This window comes from Nestor notabilis, unplaced genomic scaffold (genome assembly GCF_000696875.1).
Source record: "Nestor notabilis isolate BGI_N333 unplaced genomic scaffold, ASM69687v1 scaffold16381, whole genome shotgun sequence".
Taxonomy (NCBI): Eukaryota; Metazoa; Chordata; class Aves; order Psittaciformes; family Psittacidae; genus Nestor; species Nestor notabilis.
The window spans coordinates 1-19364 of record NW_009913676.1 but is presented as its reverse complement, the minus strand read 5'-3'; the positions used below and the strand labels follow the sequence as shown (position 1 = coordinate 19364).

The 19364-nt window shown below is 40.2% G+C and overlaps 1 protein-coding gene across 1 annotated transcript; it reads right to left on the bottom strand.

The window, feature by feature from the left end:
* Positions 1-2223: 2223 nt before the first annotated feature.
* DCLRE1A (DNA cross-link repair 1A) lies at positions 2224-18910 on the bottom strand. The gene is made up of 9 exons (XM_010023307.1): positions 18493-18910; positions 15253-16818; positions 12057-12190; positions 11269-11387; positions 9467-9610; positions 8407-8552; positions 7207-7361; positions 3121-3262; positions 2224-2492 (listed from the first exon to the last, which is right to left on the bottom strand). Exons 1-9 carry the CDS (start codon positions 18908-18910, stop codon positions 2326-2328), a joined length of 2991 nt encoding a protein of 996 aa, XP_010021609.1. The 3' UTR covers positions 2224-2325.
* Between the last annotated feature and the right edge of the window lie 454 nt (positions 18911-19364).

Below are 19364 nucleotides of genomic sequence, written 5' to 3'. Positions count from 1 at the left end.
AGTTAAATGGTTTCCCACATCTGTTTACGTGTCATCCTAGGCAATCTAAACAGTCTAATCCTGTTATTGATCTTCTCCCTTTACAATAAGGAAAACAAAAATAGTAATTTCTTCCAGGGTATGGGTTCTGAAAAGACTTTTTCCATACAAAGGAGGCCAAGTACCGGGGTAATATGGAGATCTAACATGAAGCTGCAGAATTCAAGCCTGCCCACAAAAAACAGCTTGTAGAAGTGCAAATACAAACCAGGAGGGAAGAATGAAAGGAACCAGCAGGCTGATGCAGGAATACCTACAGCAGAGCAGGCAACTGGAAACAGACCCCAGCACAAAAGCCATTCTGCTTTGCTGGCCGAAGTGAGCCTATCACCAGCTGCTCCAAATCAGGGCAGGATTAACTGGGTCACTCCAGCAGATGCCAATGTCAGTGTCTGCCAAGATACATCATTTTTGTGGTTGGTTTCAGAATTAAGTTTGCTTTTAGAAGAAATAAAAACCAACCAACCCTTCAATCAGGGTAACAGGGTAGAAACTGACAGCAGGAAGAGCCGCAGAGGCAGCAGGTGTCCTGCATCTACCTACTAAACCTGAAGAGCAGCAGCACATTGGGATCCCACACATATGCTCACTCCCTGCAGGAATACTCATTCTTGAAAACGCACCTGTGGAAGGAAGCGAGATGATATCAAAACTGTGATTAAGGTTTTGACTTAAGGGGTGCTTATTCCAGGCCCTCATACTTGGTGCAAAGTTGGGAAAAAGAGCTGGAAGGCCAACCCCCCTCCCCAGCTCATTAATGATTCAACTGCTAAAAGCTTTTGCCTGCCAAACAGAATCCCCAAATTTGCTCACTCACACAAGGTTTGGTATTTGCAGGGGCTGTAAAAGATAGTTTTTCACACATCTCCTCCAAAAAGGAGTGGAACCCTAGGAATGAGCATGCCAATCCAAGAGAGCCAACAGTTCTTGTGACAGCTAGCTAGTATAATGCCTTAAGGAAAAGAAAAACTTCTGATGTATTTTAACTGCTTAATTTAAACCGAAGCATTTAACAATGCCATAACTGAGTGAATGCACTCAAAGAATTGTGAATCAAGAGTAAGAACTTCCTCCTATCAGAGTTTTGCAGCTATTCCTCTCAGAAGATGGAAAAACCCTAAAGAGACTTCATGTTACAAAGCTCATCACTCAGAGACAAGGAGCTGTTAATACTTACACTGATCATTAAAGAAATGTTTTGCCAACAAAAAATGGGATTGAGGATTTCAGATGAGCTACTCCTGGGGGTTGGGGATGACTCTTTATGCATGGTGGAAGTCCTGGAAGTTTGGGACTTGGTCCTTTAAGTTACACTTATTGTGCTTGCATGCAACCACATACTTCAGCATCATAAATACCAAGCAGATAAAGAGCTGCACGTATCATCTGGTAGGATTCAGAGGGAAAAAAAAAAGCAAAGTGAAACGTACCTTTCTGCTGCCAGAACTGGTATTTACCTTTCTTGTTTCTTCAGAATGTGAGGAACAAACCTGTGTATAAAACCCAGCAAACCCAAATGAACCACAGGCAACTACATAGAGAGGAACCTCTTCTGTGCTTGGAGCACGTGCTGAGAACTAGCACTACCAGGATGCAAGAGCGACACATACAGCACATTCACCACAGATACTACAGGACAGTGTCAAGAGTAGCATCTGAAAAGAAATGCATTTTGCTCAGAAAGGACACACAGGCTTCATGGGAGTTCTTTATTTAAAAACACCAGAAAATCTTGAGTGGAACATAGGTACCTGTATCTTTTTATAAAAAGCATTCTCTGAAGAACATGTGCTGCAAAAGCTGAGCCAGTCCTTTCACAACGTACAGTTTGTTTACAAGATTTGAATCATAATAGCTAGTTCTGCCTCATGAAACCAGCTTCTCTGAAGCCTAAACTGACAGCATGTGGCATAAGCTGAATATAGTCTCATTTATTGCAATAGACCTTTCCAGGAATGATTAACCTGGAGGTAGATTCTTCCCCAGCATTTACATCTTGGCATCTCCAAAATGTGAGGAAAATGAAGAACTGGGAGAAGAGAGGAAGATAAAGATAACCTGAAATATGTATTTGTAAAAAAGTTAAGTTATATTAAAAATAAGTAGTAGGTAGATGGGGAAGCAAAGTGCCTTTTTTTTTTAATGCAAACTCAAGTTTCTCAGGAGAATGGCAGCTTAATCCTCCCTAAAGAAAGCTCCATGGAAAAAGGAGTTAAATAAAACACACAGGAACTCACAACTCCCACTCCAGCCCACCTCCTCTGACATATACATACTTCCTTATATCTATTTATGCCTATTGCCCTCAACCATCCAGTCTCGAAAATGCTTCTCCATCAAGCTTCTTGCTTTCCAGTCACCAGCATTTACAGTGGGGATGATTTTCTGTGGCTTCAGCCATTGCACAAACTGCTTCATTTCCAGGTAACTGCTGTGCTCACTGTAAGGAATCCCTGAAATGAAACAGATCACAGCAACCTGTCAGTCTGCTTAGCTCCTTGCCAAAATACTTCTGTAAGCCTTCCAGCTAAGGAATACTTCAGATAATATATATTTGGTTTTAATTCCTGTTTGAGCTTTAAAGTTTATAGCTAAAGTAAAATGAACCACCAGATTTTCCTTCTGGAAAACCTACCTTGCATTAAGTTACTGAGTCATTCATCAGTGCAAACCAAAAGCACTTGGTTAAATGACTGTCAAGAGATTCAACTCCACCTGCCAATGAGAACTGAGAGGAAGACCCACAGCCTCTCACAAATGAGTAAGGTATGGAATGAAATCTTGGCTCTGGAACTGCACTGCCACCAGCATCAGCCAGGCCAAGGCTTCACCCCTGGAAGTGTCTACCTATATCAGATAAAAGCCTTTATCTGCATTAGGAGGACAGGAGCAAAATACATGTGAAAAGCTGCATTTACAGCGTTCTCTATTACTCCATTTACAGCTCTCTCCTGGAGAGACCATCTGTTCAGTTTCTCAAGGAGTTATCAGAGAAAGCATTGATTACAAAGAACAGTAGGAGCTTCCAGAATTAAAATACAAAAAGCAGCCACACAAAATGAATCTTTAGCACACTTATACCGTATATGGTGATGTTTCCTCTTGTCTGAGGTTTGATATCCACCAGAGAAAGGCATGAATCAGAGTAGGTCCATCCAGTAGGTTTGAAAGCCAGAATGTGATCAAAATTCTCAGAAAACTTAGCCAAGTGATCTTGCAAGCCCTGTGAAGAGAATACAGCATATACTGAATGCCATTAAATAGCTCTTTAGTCTAAAGGTTGGCGCTTTCATGATGGAGAGACTTCAGACTAAACTTTATTGTCATGTTTTAACAGAAATATCATCTGCTTTGGAATTATTAGTGATAAATGTTTACATCTGCAGAGCACCTTGCACCTTAGAATCTCAACTGCTTCATCTGAGTAAGCCCGTATTAACAGCCATGTACTACAGATCAGAGTATGTAAGGCATAATCACATCCTCTTACAGATTGTGCTCCTCAAATCATCCATTTCTTCCTCTCAGCTGGAGGTCAGCACTCTGGCAGCTGAGTGGTGATAAAAGATGGTAAAAGTCTGCTTCAGTGCAGAACTATCCAGTTAAAGTGCCACTGAGATCCTGACATCTGCTTATGCCCAGAAGTGCTCAGAGTTAATTAAGCTACCAAAAAACTCACAGCAAGCTGTGCATGAGTCGAGTACAGTGCATGGCTCTGAGCACTAAACCATGTTTTAGCACATCTCCATTCAGGATAACTTGAAAAGGTTTCCAAATTTGTTAAGTTAGCCTTCAATGTTAAGCTAGGATTGGGAAAAGGATGAAAGGGAAGCCTAAGGAACATACAGTCCTATTCCTGGATAAAGTGAGTATTATTTCAAACAGTATTATTATAAAAAGAGAAAATCAGTTTCATGTGTGCTGTACAAAACCTTAAAGGCACAGTCTCCCTCTGAAAGCCTTACAAGATTACAGAACTCAAAATCATAAACTTTCTATCAGCAGCCAGAAGGGGAATACAAAATAAAGACTGGTTAACAAAAGGTGGGGATAGACAAGCTGTGATAGAATCATAGAACCAACTAGGTTGGAAAGACCTCTAAGGTCATCAAGTCCAACCATTACCCCAGCACTGCCAAGACCACCACTAAACCATATCACTAACCTGTCAGGCACTTGAAAACTTAAGCAGGGAAGCAGAAAGCTGCCTGTGACACTGCCACATTTGAGGGCATCTTCAGTACAACATCCAGTAGCAACATATAGAATCCATCAAACCAGGCCCATAAACCACAAAAGATCCAACCACAACACACGCTTCATTCAGCTGCAGGAATTGTGGCTGGCTGCCATGACTCTCAATACACTGCAAATGTTCAGCCCTCACTAGATGACAGATGTAACCGTAGCAGTCAAATTCTCCTTCACACTTCATTTTTGGAAGATTAACATATCTTAAGGTAATAATTGAAGTATTTGCTCCCCTTGCTCTAATGAAATCTAAATACAGCACTTCAAATACCATGATTATTATATTAACCAATGCTAATCTGCTTTCATATTTTGTTATAAATCAAGTGTGCAACATTTACACTAATGAAGCAATTTTAATGTCATAAAAAAATGATCTGTGCATTTCAATCACAGGCACTTTTGAAAATCTCACTTTAAAGCTGGTACAATCATGCTTATAGTTCTTAGAACTGCCAAGCCTGGAGCACAGACAAGTTTGGGGGGTTTTCTACTAGTAAGTAGCATGGCAAAGAAAAAAGGGCATAAAACTGGAACTTCTAGGGGATAAACTACCATCAGGGGTTGGCTATTTGCATTCTACAGGATCACAGATGTACTTAGTTTACTAAATAAGGGCTGAATCTGAGTTTACGACTGAGAATCTTCCCATAAGGATTTAATGGATTTGTAGTTTCAACTGCAAGTCTACAGAGACAGGAAATTAGCCCAAATTAAGAAGTAAATTGTGTTTTTGAGGAGGGCTATGGGATCAAATAAAAGAGAAGAGGTAGGAGAGACCCAGAGGATATTGAAGCCATTGGCATTTAGTAATGAGGATCACTTAAAAATTCTGCCTTTCCCAGTAATAAGCTAGTAATTCAAGAAAAAAAACCCTGTATAATCCAGCACAAGACAAGACCATGGAACTGGCATCAAAAATTACATGGTCTGTAAAAACAGGATGATATCATTCATCATTCTTTAACTAAGATGATATTGCAAGAGATTAGATAATTCATTGTTAAAACATTGCCTTTTCTGCACTCCTATTTACTGATGCTGAGCAGAAATAAAACATGAACTCAGCTTTAAGCATTTAACATTCTCCACATTGTCCACTAGATGACTGTGCCTTTCATCTTTCCTGGTCCCTTCCAGGGTCCAGCATGCTGCAGATTTGTCTAGAACCTCCTATTCTCAGAGGCAAGACCCTGCATGATACAAGTGCCTCTGAGCAGCCAGGCTGTCCAGACATCCTCATGGTATAATCACACCCTCTACCTGAAAGCCCAGCTATGTGAGCACACCATACATGCTGGGACACGTGACAGCACAATCCCACAACAACCAAAAATCTGCAGAAGAAACTCAAATATATTCCTGTTTAAGACAACACAACATGTTAAAAATAAATCCATACACGTTGCCATTACTCATTTTGTGCCCTACCATGGAAAAGATTATAGAACAATGTTAAAACATTAAGATATTAAGTTCCATTTCCTGCAGCTCCCATCCAAACCATAAAGCCTCTTTTTCTCCTTTTTAGGTCAACTCTGACATTGACTGGTCCCTGCAGCTAAATACCACCTTGCTCTGAAGGATTTGCTTGAGATGGCACAGCAGGCCTGAAGCAAAGCAGGACAATTAATCCAAGTCTGTAAGGTGAAAGCAACCATTGTTTTTCTCTTTCTTTCAGGTTACCTTTAATCTCCAACCTTGTGCTTTGCCTTAATGCCATTCTGTATTTTGCAGTTTATTTACAAAAACCTTTCCCCTCCAGGAACTAGTCACCTTTCCTAAGAAATTCCCACAAAAACTCTCCACAACAAAAAGCCACCATCTCAAATCTCAACTGAAATGTGCATTTGAAGTCAACTTCCATGAAACAATGTCTTAAAATAAACTGGTTTACTTGCTCTTGCTCCAAATATCAGAGAAGAAGATTGTGTGGAAAAAAAACCCTAAAGCATGTGTGTTTATATGAGGTATCCTTCAACTCACTCAACGTGTGCATTTGTTTATGTGTGAGCTTGCATTCATTTTCAAGTATCCTTAGCCCCATGTAAACCATCAGCCCAGAAGGATGCCAGAGAGGGACTCTTCATCAGGGACTGTAGCAACAGGACAAGGGCTAATAGGTTTAAACTTAAACAGGGGAAGTTCAGGTTATAAGGAAGAAGCTCTGTATCGTGAGGGTGGTGAGGCACTGGAACAGGCTGCCCAAAGAAATGGTGAATGCTCCATTCCTAGAAGTGTTCAAGGCCAGGTTGGACAGAGCCTTGGTCTGGTGTGAGGCATCCCTGTCCACGGCAGGGGGGTTGGAACTAGATGATCTTAAGGAACTAGATATTCCTTTCCAACCCAAACTATTCTATGATTCTATGACAAGGAGAAAGAATTATTCTTTTAGAACATGAATATATGATCATAAATACATGGAAATTGAACTGAGAACATGAAGAACCTTATTCCTTTATGAAACATCAAAGTTGGCCATGTTCACGGGCTGCCTCAAAACAGAGACTGACAGGCAGAAAATCCTTTTAGTCTCTTCCTACATTGTACCAGGTAAAAGACAGGCTGAAAACAGGGACTTCGTGTCACTACATATTAATTGCTAACAGGACAGATCCTGCAGTCATTACACAAATCTACTTCAAAAAGACCCGCAAAGAGCAACCCTTTGAACAACCCTCATCTTATCTTGTACAAGCACCTCATTGAAGTGGAATTACACTTTCTGTGCATCATGTTTGGAGACAGTTATTAATGTTTAATTGCATTTCATTTTCAATGTATTGCTACATGTCAAAACTCCACTAAATAAATATGATCTGACAAGAGGTTACAAAGCACCAAACACTGGTTGGGAGGAGCCAAGAGTAAGATAAGCCAGCAGGTTAAAATACAGAGTTTATGTTCTGAACTTACCTTAAAATTAATTTGCATCATGGGAAGGATGTGAAGCAAAGTACCATCCCAGTCCACACTGATGAGGGAATTCACAACTGCTGACTCCAAGCACTGCAGTGTTTTGTACTTGTCACGGGACACACTTGCTTTTGTGCCCAGAACTTCAGCAATTGCTTTAGGATTAATTGGGAAGAAATCAGATAAAGAAAATTCTAAGAGTTAATTTTTTTGCTTGGATCACTGGATTGTTTTTACTACTGAAAAATACCTGCCTGCTCTAAAATATACACTTGGGCAATCACGTTGGTTCCTAATGGATGCCGGAGAGGGACCCTTCACCAGGGACTGTAGAGATAGGACAAGGGGTAATGGGTTCAAACTTAAACAGGGGAAATTCAGGTTAGATATAAGGAAAAAGTTCGTTACTGTGAGGGTGGTGAGGCACTGGAACAGGTTGCCCGAGGAAGTGGTGAATGCTCCATCCCTGGCAGTGTTCAAGGCCAGGCTGGACAGAGCCTTGGGCGACATGGTCTAGTGTGAGGTGTCCCTGCAGATGGCAGAGGGGTTGGAACTGGATGATCTGAAGGTCCTTTCCAACCCAAACCATTCTATTATTTTATAATGCTGTAACCAAGTGAAGAATAGCACACAAGATTTTCATTAAGTCAGAAAAGATGTGCTTTGGTTTGCGGAATGCTTTGTTAAAATGTTTTCCATTAAAACTGGTTACTATAAATAAACAGGAAAATACATAATAGAAACCTGGAAGGAAAAACTGTTATCAAAATAGAAGTTCAAGAATAATTAGATTCCTTTGCTTTTTCTTGACTACATGAAAGTATTAACAACAAAAGTGTCATAAAGACCTCACTTTTCTGTTTATTATTATTATCTAATTGCCATTAGCCATTTTCTCACTGCAATAAAATACGTTCCAAATTGGCCTTCTGTATATTCCAGGGGGGTTGTAAACAGGGCAGGAAGATTTCTTCCAGAAAGCTAAAACTCACTGATTAGAAAATTAAAATATTAGCAGTAGGGTTTTTGGTTTTGGTTTTTTTTTTTTTTTTTACATAGTAAATATATTATATATATTTAATTTCTTTACACAATATTCGATTATCAAGACTAAGTAACTCTTTCTATCTTCAAGAAAATATCTTTTAACACTGACTTAGTCATTTATTTAGTTTTTGGATCCAGTACACTTTTACATACCTAAAAAAACTTTTTCTTTTCCAATGGAATAGGTGCCACAGACAACTAGAGTACGTGGGTTTAAAGTCACTGTCTCAAAGGCAGTATTAACAGCAAACTGGATAACCTCTTGTTGAGAAGGAAAAGTGTATTCGGGACTACAGTATCTGGAGCATGGAAACAAGAAGCACCACTTCATTACACAAGACAGAGGACGTGAATTTACCAAGAGGGCCCTCAAAACTGCATGCATACAGTAACAAAGTAATGAGAAAGATGTTACTTTTTAAAGCATTTCAGTCTACTTACAATCTATTTATTAGAAACATTGAGGAGCCCAGATGAAATCGGTGCAATAAAATTCACATTGAGTGTACCAGTCTTTTCTCTACAACTATTCACTTGTCTGCCACTGACACTCAGTTCTGCAGTTTTTTCTCTATATAAATACCAAGTGCTCTTTCAAGTTAGATATTTGTATCACTTACTAATTACATCCTTGGGTCTATTTTTTGTCATGCACACAAACCATACCATAAGGCATTATTCATTCGCAGAAACATATGGAACTGAAATGGAAGTCTGCAGCTGGGCTTTAGTCACCATGCACAGAAAAACAATTTTATATACATGAGTCAGAGAAAGGTCTACTGAAAACTTGGACAACTGAATGAACCATTTAACATTCTTTCAGTCTTTGAATTCCCCCACAGCCTTTTTCACAATGGAGTTGGATCCATATGAAAACAGTGTTCCATGAACCTCGTATTTCATACACGGAATGTTCACCTCCGAGTTTTGTCTCCCAGAATTTTTACCACTCAATGTCATTTCAGCAAATGCTTTAACATCTTTTCTACTACCCACTTCTATTCTCTCATGTAATAGCATAACAGATGAACAAGCTAGACATACACGGACTTTAAATAAATCCCTGATTTTATTCAGCACTAAATAGAGCTAACAAGTGTCAAAACAGTAATGTCACTTACACTTACATTTATTCGGTTCATATAAAGTCTTATTAAACTGAAAAGAGGGTTATATTGAAAAAAATACCTGCAAATTCAACACAACTTACGTGGTATCAAGGTAAAGAGCGTGGACCTGTTGACCACTCAAAGCAGGGTAGCGCTCCATAGATGGGTCAGCCCTGAAGTCTCCTGTGTGCAGGATGACAGTTCCATTGGGTAGGCAGAAAAGGATCATAGTTGCACCTGGACAACTGAAACACAGACAAAAAACGCCATACAAATTGTGTTAGTTCTCCAGAGTGATAAGCCACCTTAAGAGATATCCTACTCTACATTCAGTAGCAGGAAGCTGTGGAGAACAGCATTTTAAATCACCGCTACTCTGCAGCCTAATTTAGCTAGAAATTCATGATTTCTAAAGGAATTCTGAAGCTAATCTTATGGATACAGATAAGCTGGACTTGAGTTCTCAGCTGAGGTTAAGAAAAGAAAAGAAAACACACCAACAGTAAAGTAATCAAGCATTCACTGCCTTTTGGGGATCCTCTGTCTTCTAGGTACAACAAAGATGCTGCCGCTGTTGCAGTCTCTGAAGTTCTATACTTGATTCAAAGGGGAAACAGCATTCTTATCCAGGAGGAAGAGAACTGTACTCTTGCAGATACATCTTCATTCCTTCAGTACATACTGAAGCATTTCCTTTTAATTCCATTTGCAGACTTTAAACATGATCCTCCATCCAGAATTCCCTGGTTATAAATACAATTCTGTTACTGGCCACAGTGAATCTATCGCACCTTTTGCAGTTCCTTGCCAAAGCTGTCTGAAGGGCAAGAGCTCAGACTGGAAAACCAGAGTGGGACTATTCTGGACATGAATCATCTGTGAAAGATAAATGAAATCTCAAGAAAAAAGGCATGAATCAGAGCTCAAATGACAGAACTGGTGAACTCTCCAAGAAGTTGAACTTTGTACCTAGGGTTTATATGCCTTTTAAATTGAAGCAGAGGATCAGACACAAACAGGAAAAATGAGAAGTGTCCAAATTACATAAGCAACGAGGCTTCCTTCATTCCCAGAAAGGGTTCTCAAAGGACTTCATGGAATCTTATCTCTCTAACCATAAACAAACCCTGCAATAAGCAATATTCAAACCAGCTGTGACGCAGTCCTGTGTGACAATAGATACTTTACGGATAGCACACTTCCCCTAATCCATAGTCAAATAAGGTACCAAGAGGCAGCACAGAAAGAGCACAGGGCTGTAAGGCAGGTGCTATTGAACAGTACCAGCATAATGGACAAGAATCTCACCCTTTATCACCAAATCCAGGAGAAATTTTGCTCCAGATTTCAACAGGTTTATCTTTAAAGTTCAATTTTCACAATGTTGGCTGGGTTTTGTCTCTCCTGGGATCCAAAGTACCACATTTTTCGTTCACTAAGGATTTCACTATCTTCAGTTGAAGCTACAGGAACCTGACATACCTGATAATCCAATGTAGGATGTTGCCAAGTAGAGACCAAAAATTAAAGCATCCAGACCACCAGAAAAATCACTAAACCTCTCAACAAACTTAACAATTATGGAGCTATGTGTGGTTAATACTATGTACTCATTACAAGCAAACAAAATTAAACAAAATGATCAAAAAAGCCTAAGTTCTCCTTCAAAGTTAACCTCTTTCAAAAGATAATTACTTGCAAGAAATTTAGGCTCCTACATGCCTAATTCACTTCTGAAGTGAAAATGCATGTTACTAAGTCAACTCAGGAATGTGAAGTATTTTCACTCTTATTTTTTCAGATCCACTAAAACCTAAAAATCTTGAAAACATAAACTGTGTATGTACAGCTCTTTAATATTCTATACATACAAGTATTGCACAACAAATGCAATGATACATACTGATTGGCATCGAGCAGCACCACTTTGATCCCATCCACTATACATTCTGTGTCCATTGGCAGTATGTGTACATACTCCTCTTTGACTCGAAGCTTGCTCTTCACCAGATTGCCAGTTACCTGCAACAGGGAAAGGATTTAATATGGAATAGGAACAAAATCTAAAAGAAGTCTTTGTTTATTTTAGAAACAGAAGCTCTCAAAGCCAGACTGTTTGGCTTAGAGAGAAACTATGAGATCCTGGGTATAATCAAGCCTTTCAGTAGCATTTCACCTCTCAAAAAGCAAACTGAAAGCAAGATGTCTTAAAAAAAGCGAACTTTTAAAAGCCCACCAACAGGCTATGGACTAGAATCAGAAAGGAGGCAAACAAGGGGGAATAACATCTGTTACAGACTGCCAAGTCAAGAAGAGGGGGTGGGTAAAGCCTTTTTTAAACAACAGAAAAGTTTCCAGGTCACAGGCCCTGGATCCATCACAGAGGACTGCAGTCACCTCAACACCTACTGGAAGGGAAACACAGAACACAAGCATTCCAAGAGACTTCCAAAGTACATCAGAAAGTTTTCTGATGCAGTTTCTGGATGGGCTGATGAGGCAAAGTGCCCTACCATGTTACAAGTAACGAAGAGTTGGTTGGACATATGATAGCTAGCAGCAGTCCTGGCCATTCAGCAGCCTGAAGCACAAGACACACAGGAACCTCTGATCTGTTTACTTTCACTAGTATAAAAGTGATTACGGTTGCATATAGATTTGATTAGATCTAGTAATCTTGGAAAACCTTACCTTGTTACAGTAGATTGGAAACATGAAGTTTTTTGTGAGCCCACAATAGTGATCAGAGTGAAAATGAGTAAGGAAATAAGCTGTGCAGCCTTCAATTTCTCCATACCGGAAGGCATCAACTGTAAAACCAGTTCCTAAAGCAAAAAGGGAAGTGAAGCTCCTTTTTAAACTTGCACAGTTCAGAACTAGTTTCTAATTAGACGTTCCTTTTGTTCTTTTTCTTCCAAATGAAAAGCTAATACAGTTACAGTGCATGCAGTTGAAGGAGCCATTTAAACATGAGCATGGTTTGTGTATGAGTCAGTCACAAAGAAGATTGTCACTTACTAAAATAAAAATTCAACAAAGTGTCCACACACATACTTTCACAGGCATCACAAGTACCTGTTGTTCAGCTGCCATCCTACACAGATGGCAACTGATGAAGCAAATGGAACGCATTTACCTGCATTCTGCTGGCATTTCTGAAAGTTCATGTAGATTAAAATCTGAGACCTCACTTGGAGTATTGTATCCAGTTCTGGTGTTCTCAACATAAAAAGGACATAGAGCTGTTGGAGCAAGTCCAGAGGAGGGCCACGAGGATGATAAGAGGACTGGAGCACCTCCCGTATGAAGACAGGCTGAGAAAGTTGGGGCTGTTCAGCCTGGAGAAGAGAAGGCTGCGTGGAGACCTCACAGCAGCCTTCCAGTATCTGAAGGGGGCCTACAAGGATGCTGGGGAGGGACTCTTCATTAGGGACTCTAGTGGTAGGACAAGGGGTAATGGGTTTAAACTTAAACAGGGGAACTTTAGGTTAGATATAAGGAAGAAGTTCTTTACAGTGAGGGTGGTGAGGCACTGGAATAGGTTGCCCAAGGAAGCTGTGAATGCTCCATCCCTGGCAGTGTTCAAGGCCAGGCTGGACAGAGCCTTGGGCGACCTAGTTTAGTGTGTGGTGTCCCTGCTCATGGCAGGGGGGTTGGAACTAGATGATCTTAAGGTCCTTTCCAACCCTAACTATTCTATGATTCTATGATTCTATAATACCAACATCTTAACAGGTAACTACAGCTTAACAAAATACATTTTGTAATCAAATTGCAATCATTCTATTATTCTACATTTACTATTCCTCTTAAAACATGCTACCACGTAGAATCATAGAATCATTTAGGTTGGAAAGGACCTTCAGATCATCTAGTTTCAACTCCCTGCCATGAACAGGGACACCTCACACTAGACCATGTCGCCCAAGGCTCTGTCCAACCTGGCCTTGAACACTGCCAGGGATGGGGCATTTACCACTTCTTTGGGCAACCTGTTCCAGTGCCTGACCACCCTCACAGTACCTGAACTTCTCCTGTTTAAGTTTAAACCCATTACCCCTTCTCCTATCACTCCAGTCCCTAACGAAGAGTCCCTCTCTGGCACCCTTGTAGGCCCCCTTCAGATACTGGAAGGCTGCTCTGAGGTCTCCACATAGCCTTTTTTTTGCCCAGCTGAACAGCCCCAACTTTCTCAGCCTGTCTTCATACAGGAGGTGCTCCAGCTCCCTTATCATCCTCATGTCCCTCCTCTGGATTTGCTCCAACAGCTCCATGTCCTTTTTATGCTGAGGACACCAGAGGTACACCCAGTACCCCAAGTGAGGTCTCATGAGAGCACAGCAGAGGGGCAGGATCACCTCCTTGGACCTGCTGGTCAGGCTTCATTTGACGCAGCCCAGGACACGGTTGGTTTCTGGGCTGTGAGCGTACACTGAAGTGGCTCATGATCAGTTTCTCATCAACCAACGTAATTCTGAAGCAGGCAGTCTGGGGGCTTCCAATCTACCTGCTGAGATGAAATACAACTGATTTGCCACTGTATGCTTCCAGTGAGGTTCTGTTTGTATAAAGATGTTGCATGAAGAGAGCTGGACAGAAGATAGCCCTTTCCTCTGCAAATGTATTTGTTTTTAATGCAAACACACTGACAGATGGTCCTTTCACACCTTCTTAAACCCACCAAATAGCCCATAAAACTAATTCATCTGGTGACAGTCAAATATTTGTTATCTAACATTATTTTTCCTGATCTTCTAAAACTAGAAGTGGCTCTACTTGGTTGAGGTTAGAGCTTCATGGATTTGCAACTCCAAAAACAACACAGCTGTCTGCTAATTAAAAAACACAAACCAAAAAATGCCCAAGTGTTTGAGAGGTACCAGACTCAAAACCTCAGGGAGGCTGAACTATCCCAGGCCATGGGGATAAATATGTATCATTAATACCACAGAAAATGCAGTCAAATAGACTTCAAATGGAGTAAAAAAATTCAGAACAAAGATAATACAGGTAATAACAAAACAACTTTAAAATTGCATTGTAGGCATAGGAGCCTGCTCTTGAAAGTTACTATATACGGAAAATTCTCTAAGCCCATGGAAGCCATGGTACTGGTATAGCCCCACAAAGACTTACAGGTCAGTCTTCAAGAAGCAGCTTTGCACTTCGGATCACTAATATATTTCTATTTGGCTTCCTCAAGTATCTCCCTAAGACAAAAACAACCCTTTGGTGGTAAACAGAGCTGTGAGGATTTGAAGCTTTAAGCCACTGATCCCTCAGCATATAATTTATGTAACTGCTTGAGGAGATTCTGAGAAGTTCTTCTCTGGTTCCTTAACTAAACTCCCCTGCTTGGTTTTCATTTTTTTCCTTTCACAGTAGTAGTGAATCATATTTCTAATACTATGAATTTCAAATACAAAATTGAACTAAATTCTTTTAACTTAGTGTAAGGAAATAATTGCTATTGACTGCAATTTTCAGGCACAACTGAAGCAATGTGAAAGATTAAATTCAGGAATTAGAAGTGAATATTAACAAGGAACATATTCAAAATTATTTAAGAAAGTAGATCCATCCTTCCAAACTGCTTTTTGCTGTGGCAAAAACATTCAGAAGTCAGTCCTTGAAGTCATTTTGGTGAGATAACTATTTCACTATTTTCAGCCATTGCTAACTCTGGTTCTGCAATCACCTTCTTCTGGAGATCTGCACCTATGCCAGATTTTATCAACTCAGATGGAGGAAAGAAAGTTCATTACGAGCTGCAATCTAAATGGCAATGAACAGTGTACAATACTGAAATCTAAATTTTGGAAAAAACACCACAACCCAACACTCAAGCCAAAATTAACCTTTACAAAGAGCAACAGTTCTCTCTCACCTGGAATCTTCTTGTAGAAAGGGCAGTGCTTTTTTCTTGTTCCTTCACCTGCAGTAGATAATACTTTAACTTTCTTTCTCCAACTTTGTTGGCCACCAGAACTTACATCTGCAAAGGCTCCATTTTTTGTTAAACTTTCTGTAACTGCTTCTACATCTTCCACAGACCTTTCAGCTTTCCTTTTTTGCTGCCTGGGCCTCTTTCCATTGGGAGTTACTGAACTTGGTATCTGCTTTACCTCACTCAAACATGTCTCTTCTTTGCTTTCCTCTTTTACTTTGGGTTTTAACCCAAAGAAAACACCAATGTCCATTTGTTTGAGTTCTTTGGCAGAAGTGGATTTGGCATTCCTACTTGCTAAAGAAAGAGACGTTACTGTTTTAGAGCTGGGGCTGGGAAAGCACACAGCAGCGGTACTAAAGTTTCCTTCTTTCTCCACTACTGACTGCAAACTCTCCTGGCAAGCTGTTTTTTCAACTGCATTGGCAGGCATTTTATCTGCATTAGTTAAAATGTTACTTGGCTCCCCCAAAGCATTACTCTTCAGAGTCAGAAAAGACCCAGCATCTTCTCTGACTAGCAGTGATGATGTCTCAGTAAAACTCAGGTATGCAGAATCCAAAGCACAAGCACCAGAATCTTCTGACTCTGTATCACCTGATTTAGCAGCAGAGGAAATCAATTCAGGCTCTTCAGCCTCCCCCCAGTTAAAAGGAGAAGAGGAATCACTGGTTAGTGCCACTTGCTGATGCTGATTATCTACACATGTTGAATTACAAAACCTTCTGTTCCTGTGACTCTGAGAAACAGTTTTAACACTCTGATCTAGATAGTCCAATGGCTTAACTTCCTCACACTCTTTGTTTTCAGTTATGGAATCTCCTGGTTTGGTATGCTCATACTGAGGCTTCTGCTGCAAGAGAAGTCCATCAAATGTTTCAAACATCGCAGAATTACAATCTTCATCTTTAGGGTTACAGTCTCTGAATAATTTCTTTTGTGATATTTTGACCTTCTCTTCCTCAGATTCCTCTTCACTTTCCTCAAAAGTGCTCAGTGGAGAATAAGAAATTTCACACTCACTGAAGTCTGCTTTTGACTGTAGTAAACTGAGCTGACTTGTATCTTTCTCACTACACAGATCTTCTCCCGTTCCACATTCTTGAGAGGATACAAAGTCATAAAATTCAAAATCACAACTATCATCTGTGGTCTGTGTATGCTGAAAAGTCTCTTGAGGCTTCTGAACATGTGCAAAAGAGGAAGTACTTTCACTGATTAGATTTAGAGACTTCATTTGTGGTGAACTCTGAACCTTCAATGTACCGTCATTATTTGGGACATTTTTTACATTATTAGGTGGTTTCTCACTCTGTGAGATTTGCTCTACTTGACCTGGGGAGCAGCCAGGCTTTGGAGCAGCAGAACATGTCATCTTCCTCTCCAAAGCGTTTGACAAAGAGTCTACAAGATAATCTCCTGCCCTGCTTGCTGCAAGTAGAAAATGGCTGTAACGCTTGTAGTGGGATGGAATAGTGGAATTGCACAGTAAACCATCAGGACACTCTATGAAAAGAGTTAAGCAGAGAAGTCATGTTAGTATCTTTGCAAATTTGGCATAATTACGAAAATAAAAATCACACATGAGACAATTTAAAAGCTTTTTCTTATAAGTGCAGCTATAGGAGGATAGAATGCACAAGTAAAAAGTATGACCTCCTGCCCTGAGCTGGCTAGAAAGGAGAATGCTTCCAACCTAAAACCAAACAGCAGCTGTTAATACAGCACTATGCCTGAATTAATACAGCTCTCTGACAAGAGGAGTACTAAACCCTGTTCCAATGCTGTGCTAATGTAATCATATGGCTTCCAGTTTCAAATTGTCTCACATGCAAGCAATGAGCTCACAGCAGTAGCACCAAAAAGGGTCAGTAGACATGTTTCAAAATAAACGAAATCTTGGTTCTGAGTCAGCCTGAAATTCAATTTCAGATTGTCTGCTGGGTCACACATGAAAGAAAACAAAAAAAAGCTCATGGTTTTACTTCTATGAAAAAAGTATTCAGCAAAAAATCTGTGGATATCCTCTAAGCCTTTTTTGTTGAGAGTCTGCTGGCCTAATGTTGGAGGATTTTAAGGTGCATATGTCAATCAGAGGGATTTTTCACCTGTTAATTATGGGAGTAGAAGATGGAAATGAGGTGTTAACCATCTGCCTTATCTTAAACCACTGCCAAAATCAGGATTAAAGGACTCACACCTAAGTGAATTTAAGTTCTCTTCATCCTTGAAGAAGAAACTTCAAGGAAACTTACAAAGATGTAAAAAGCAAAGTGACTCTGTTACCTAAAAGAGCCTTAACTCAAGTTTCCTGACTGTATGCTATTTCAAAAGTTACAAGGTGTGCTAAGAACACAGAATCATAAAATCATAGAGATCAACTAGTTTGGAAAAGACCTTTAAGATCATTAAGTCCAACCATTACCTCAGCACTGCCAAGACCACCACTAAACCGTATCACTGAGGGCCTCATCTACACCAACACTTGGATCTGTTCGGACATGATTATTTCCCCACATGAAACTAGCAACTGGAATGCATCAGTTTTATCCCTCTTGAACAGAACTCAAAACAAAATTGTGTTGTCTTATGATACAGGAATGATCATGTATAATTCTGTATAAAATTTCTAAAATATACTAGACCAGGAGCTAACATTTCAAGTAAATTAGAATTTGGAAGATTTCAGCTTCCAACCAACCATACGCAACTGGACAAATTATACAGCAACATGGATACAAGATAATAAAATTTATACCTAAGGAGAAAGAAATTCAGTGAGAGAAGTAGAACCCTCTTAAGCAAAGGAGGGTTTTTGCTGACATTGACTTAGTGATTGAAACAGGCTCCATAATTTTAAAACGGTGAGTATGCACCTTCAATGTCTTCAATAAACTATTAAAACCTGAGCTTGCTGAACAACCATAAATCTTTATCGCTACTCTACAGATACCGGGTTCTGATGTGAGATATTCATGTCAGATTTCCATGTTCTTCACAAAGAACCAACCACCTCACACAAAAATAGTACTGATAAATGATCAGTAATAACATTCTAAAAATGATACCAATGACCCTCTCAGAGTCTGAACTAAATATGAAAACCCAAGTTTTACAGCAACATTATGTGAGAAGCCTTTTAACTTTTCTCTGAAGGCTTTTTTCTTACTCTGTGCATACCTTTTTCATTGGATCCTGGAGTGTCCAAACATTCAGCAACGTGCCATCGAGGTGTCTGGACCAATAGCAAAGAGAAAGGCATCTGGCAGCTTGGGCAGTATCCATCATAAATGGGCTTTGCACTTTGTGAGCTCTGGTCCGTCAAGCTGCTCGTGCTTTCCTGGGAGTGCACACTACTGTCATCTTCACATGGATTCGCATCCTGATTCGGCCTTGATGCCTGCTCGGTTTTCTGAACGGGATCAGTTTTTTCTACGGACTTTTTTCTTTTTCTATTTGTCTTCCTTTTTGGCCGGCACTTGCCATCACTTACTGTCTGCACAGGTGTAGAGACGCTTTCTGCATTACTCTGATGCTTTTTCTTCCTAATGGATTTGTACTCCCAAATGTCCTCTTCCAACAAGGTATCATCAGACATGACAACGCAGGAATTATTCTCCTTTCTTTTAAGCAACAGTTCACAAAATTACCATTCCCTCCACTAACAGGTTTTCTGTCCCCACTTCACTATCTGAAGAAAAGCACCTAAGCTCCATTTTAAAAGAGCAACACTGGGCCACAAACCACACAGCAGTCCGTGATGGGACTGAAGCATGGTGAATCCTAAAAATAATCTAACGAGCGACCCTTTGAATACTTGTAATTACTCCTTTTAAACAGAAGCTTAAATGAGACGCAGCACGACTTGCAGGGTGAGCCATTTCCCTCAGCGTCCCCCTCGCAAGCGCCCAGCGATTTTTTTAAACCCCCGCCAGCCTCGCTCCCTGACTGCCCCGAAGAGGGATGATTTTAAACGAAAACGACGAAGCGTTCAGATACGGGATCGCTGCCGGGAGTCACCGCACAGACAAGGCCAACACCGGGCCGGTGCT

Excerpts from the sequence above, each read along its gene's own strand:
- DCLRE1A (XM_010023307.1), bottom strand. The coding sequence starts at position 18,910 with ATGTCTGATGATACCTTGTTGGAAGAGGACATTTGGGAGTACAAATCC. Across the intron at positions 8,553-9,466 it reads GCTCTTTACCTTGATACCAC|ATACTGTAGTCCCGAATACA; the intron begins GTAAGTTGTGTT and ends TCCATGCTCCAG. Across the intron at positions 2,493-3,120 it reads AGGAAACATCACCATATACG|GGATTCCTTACAGTGAGCAC; the intron begins GTATAAGTGTGC and ends GTTTCATTTCAG.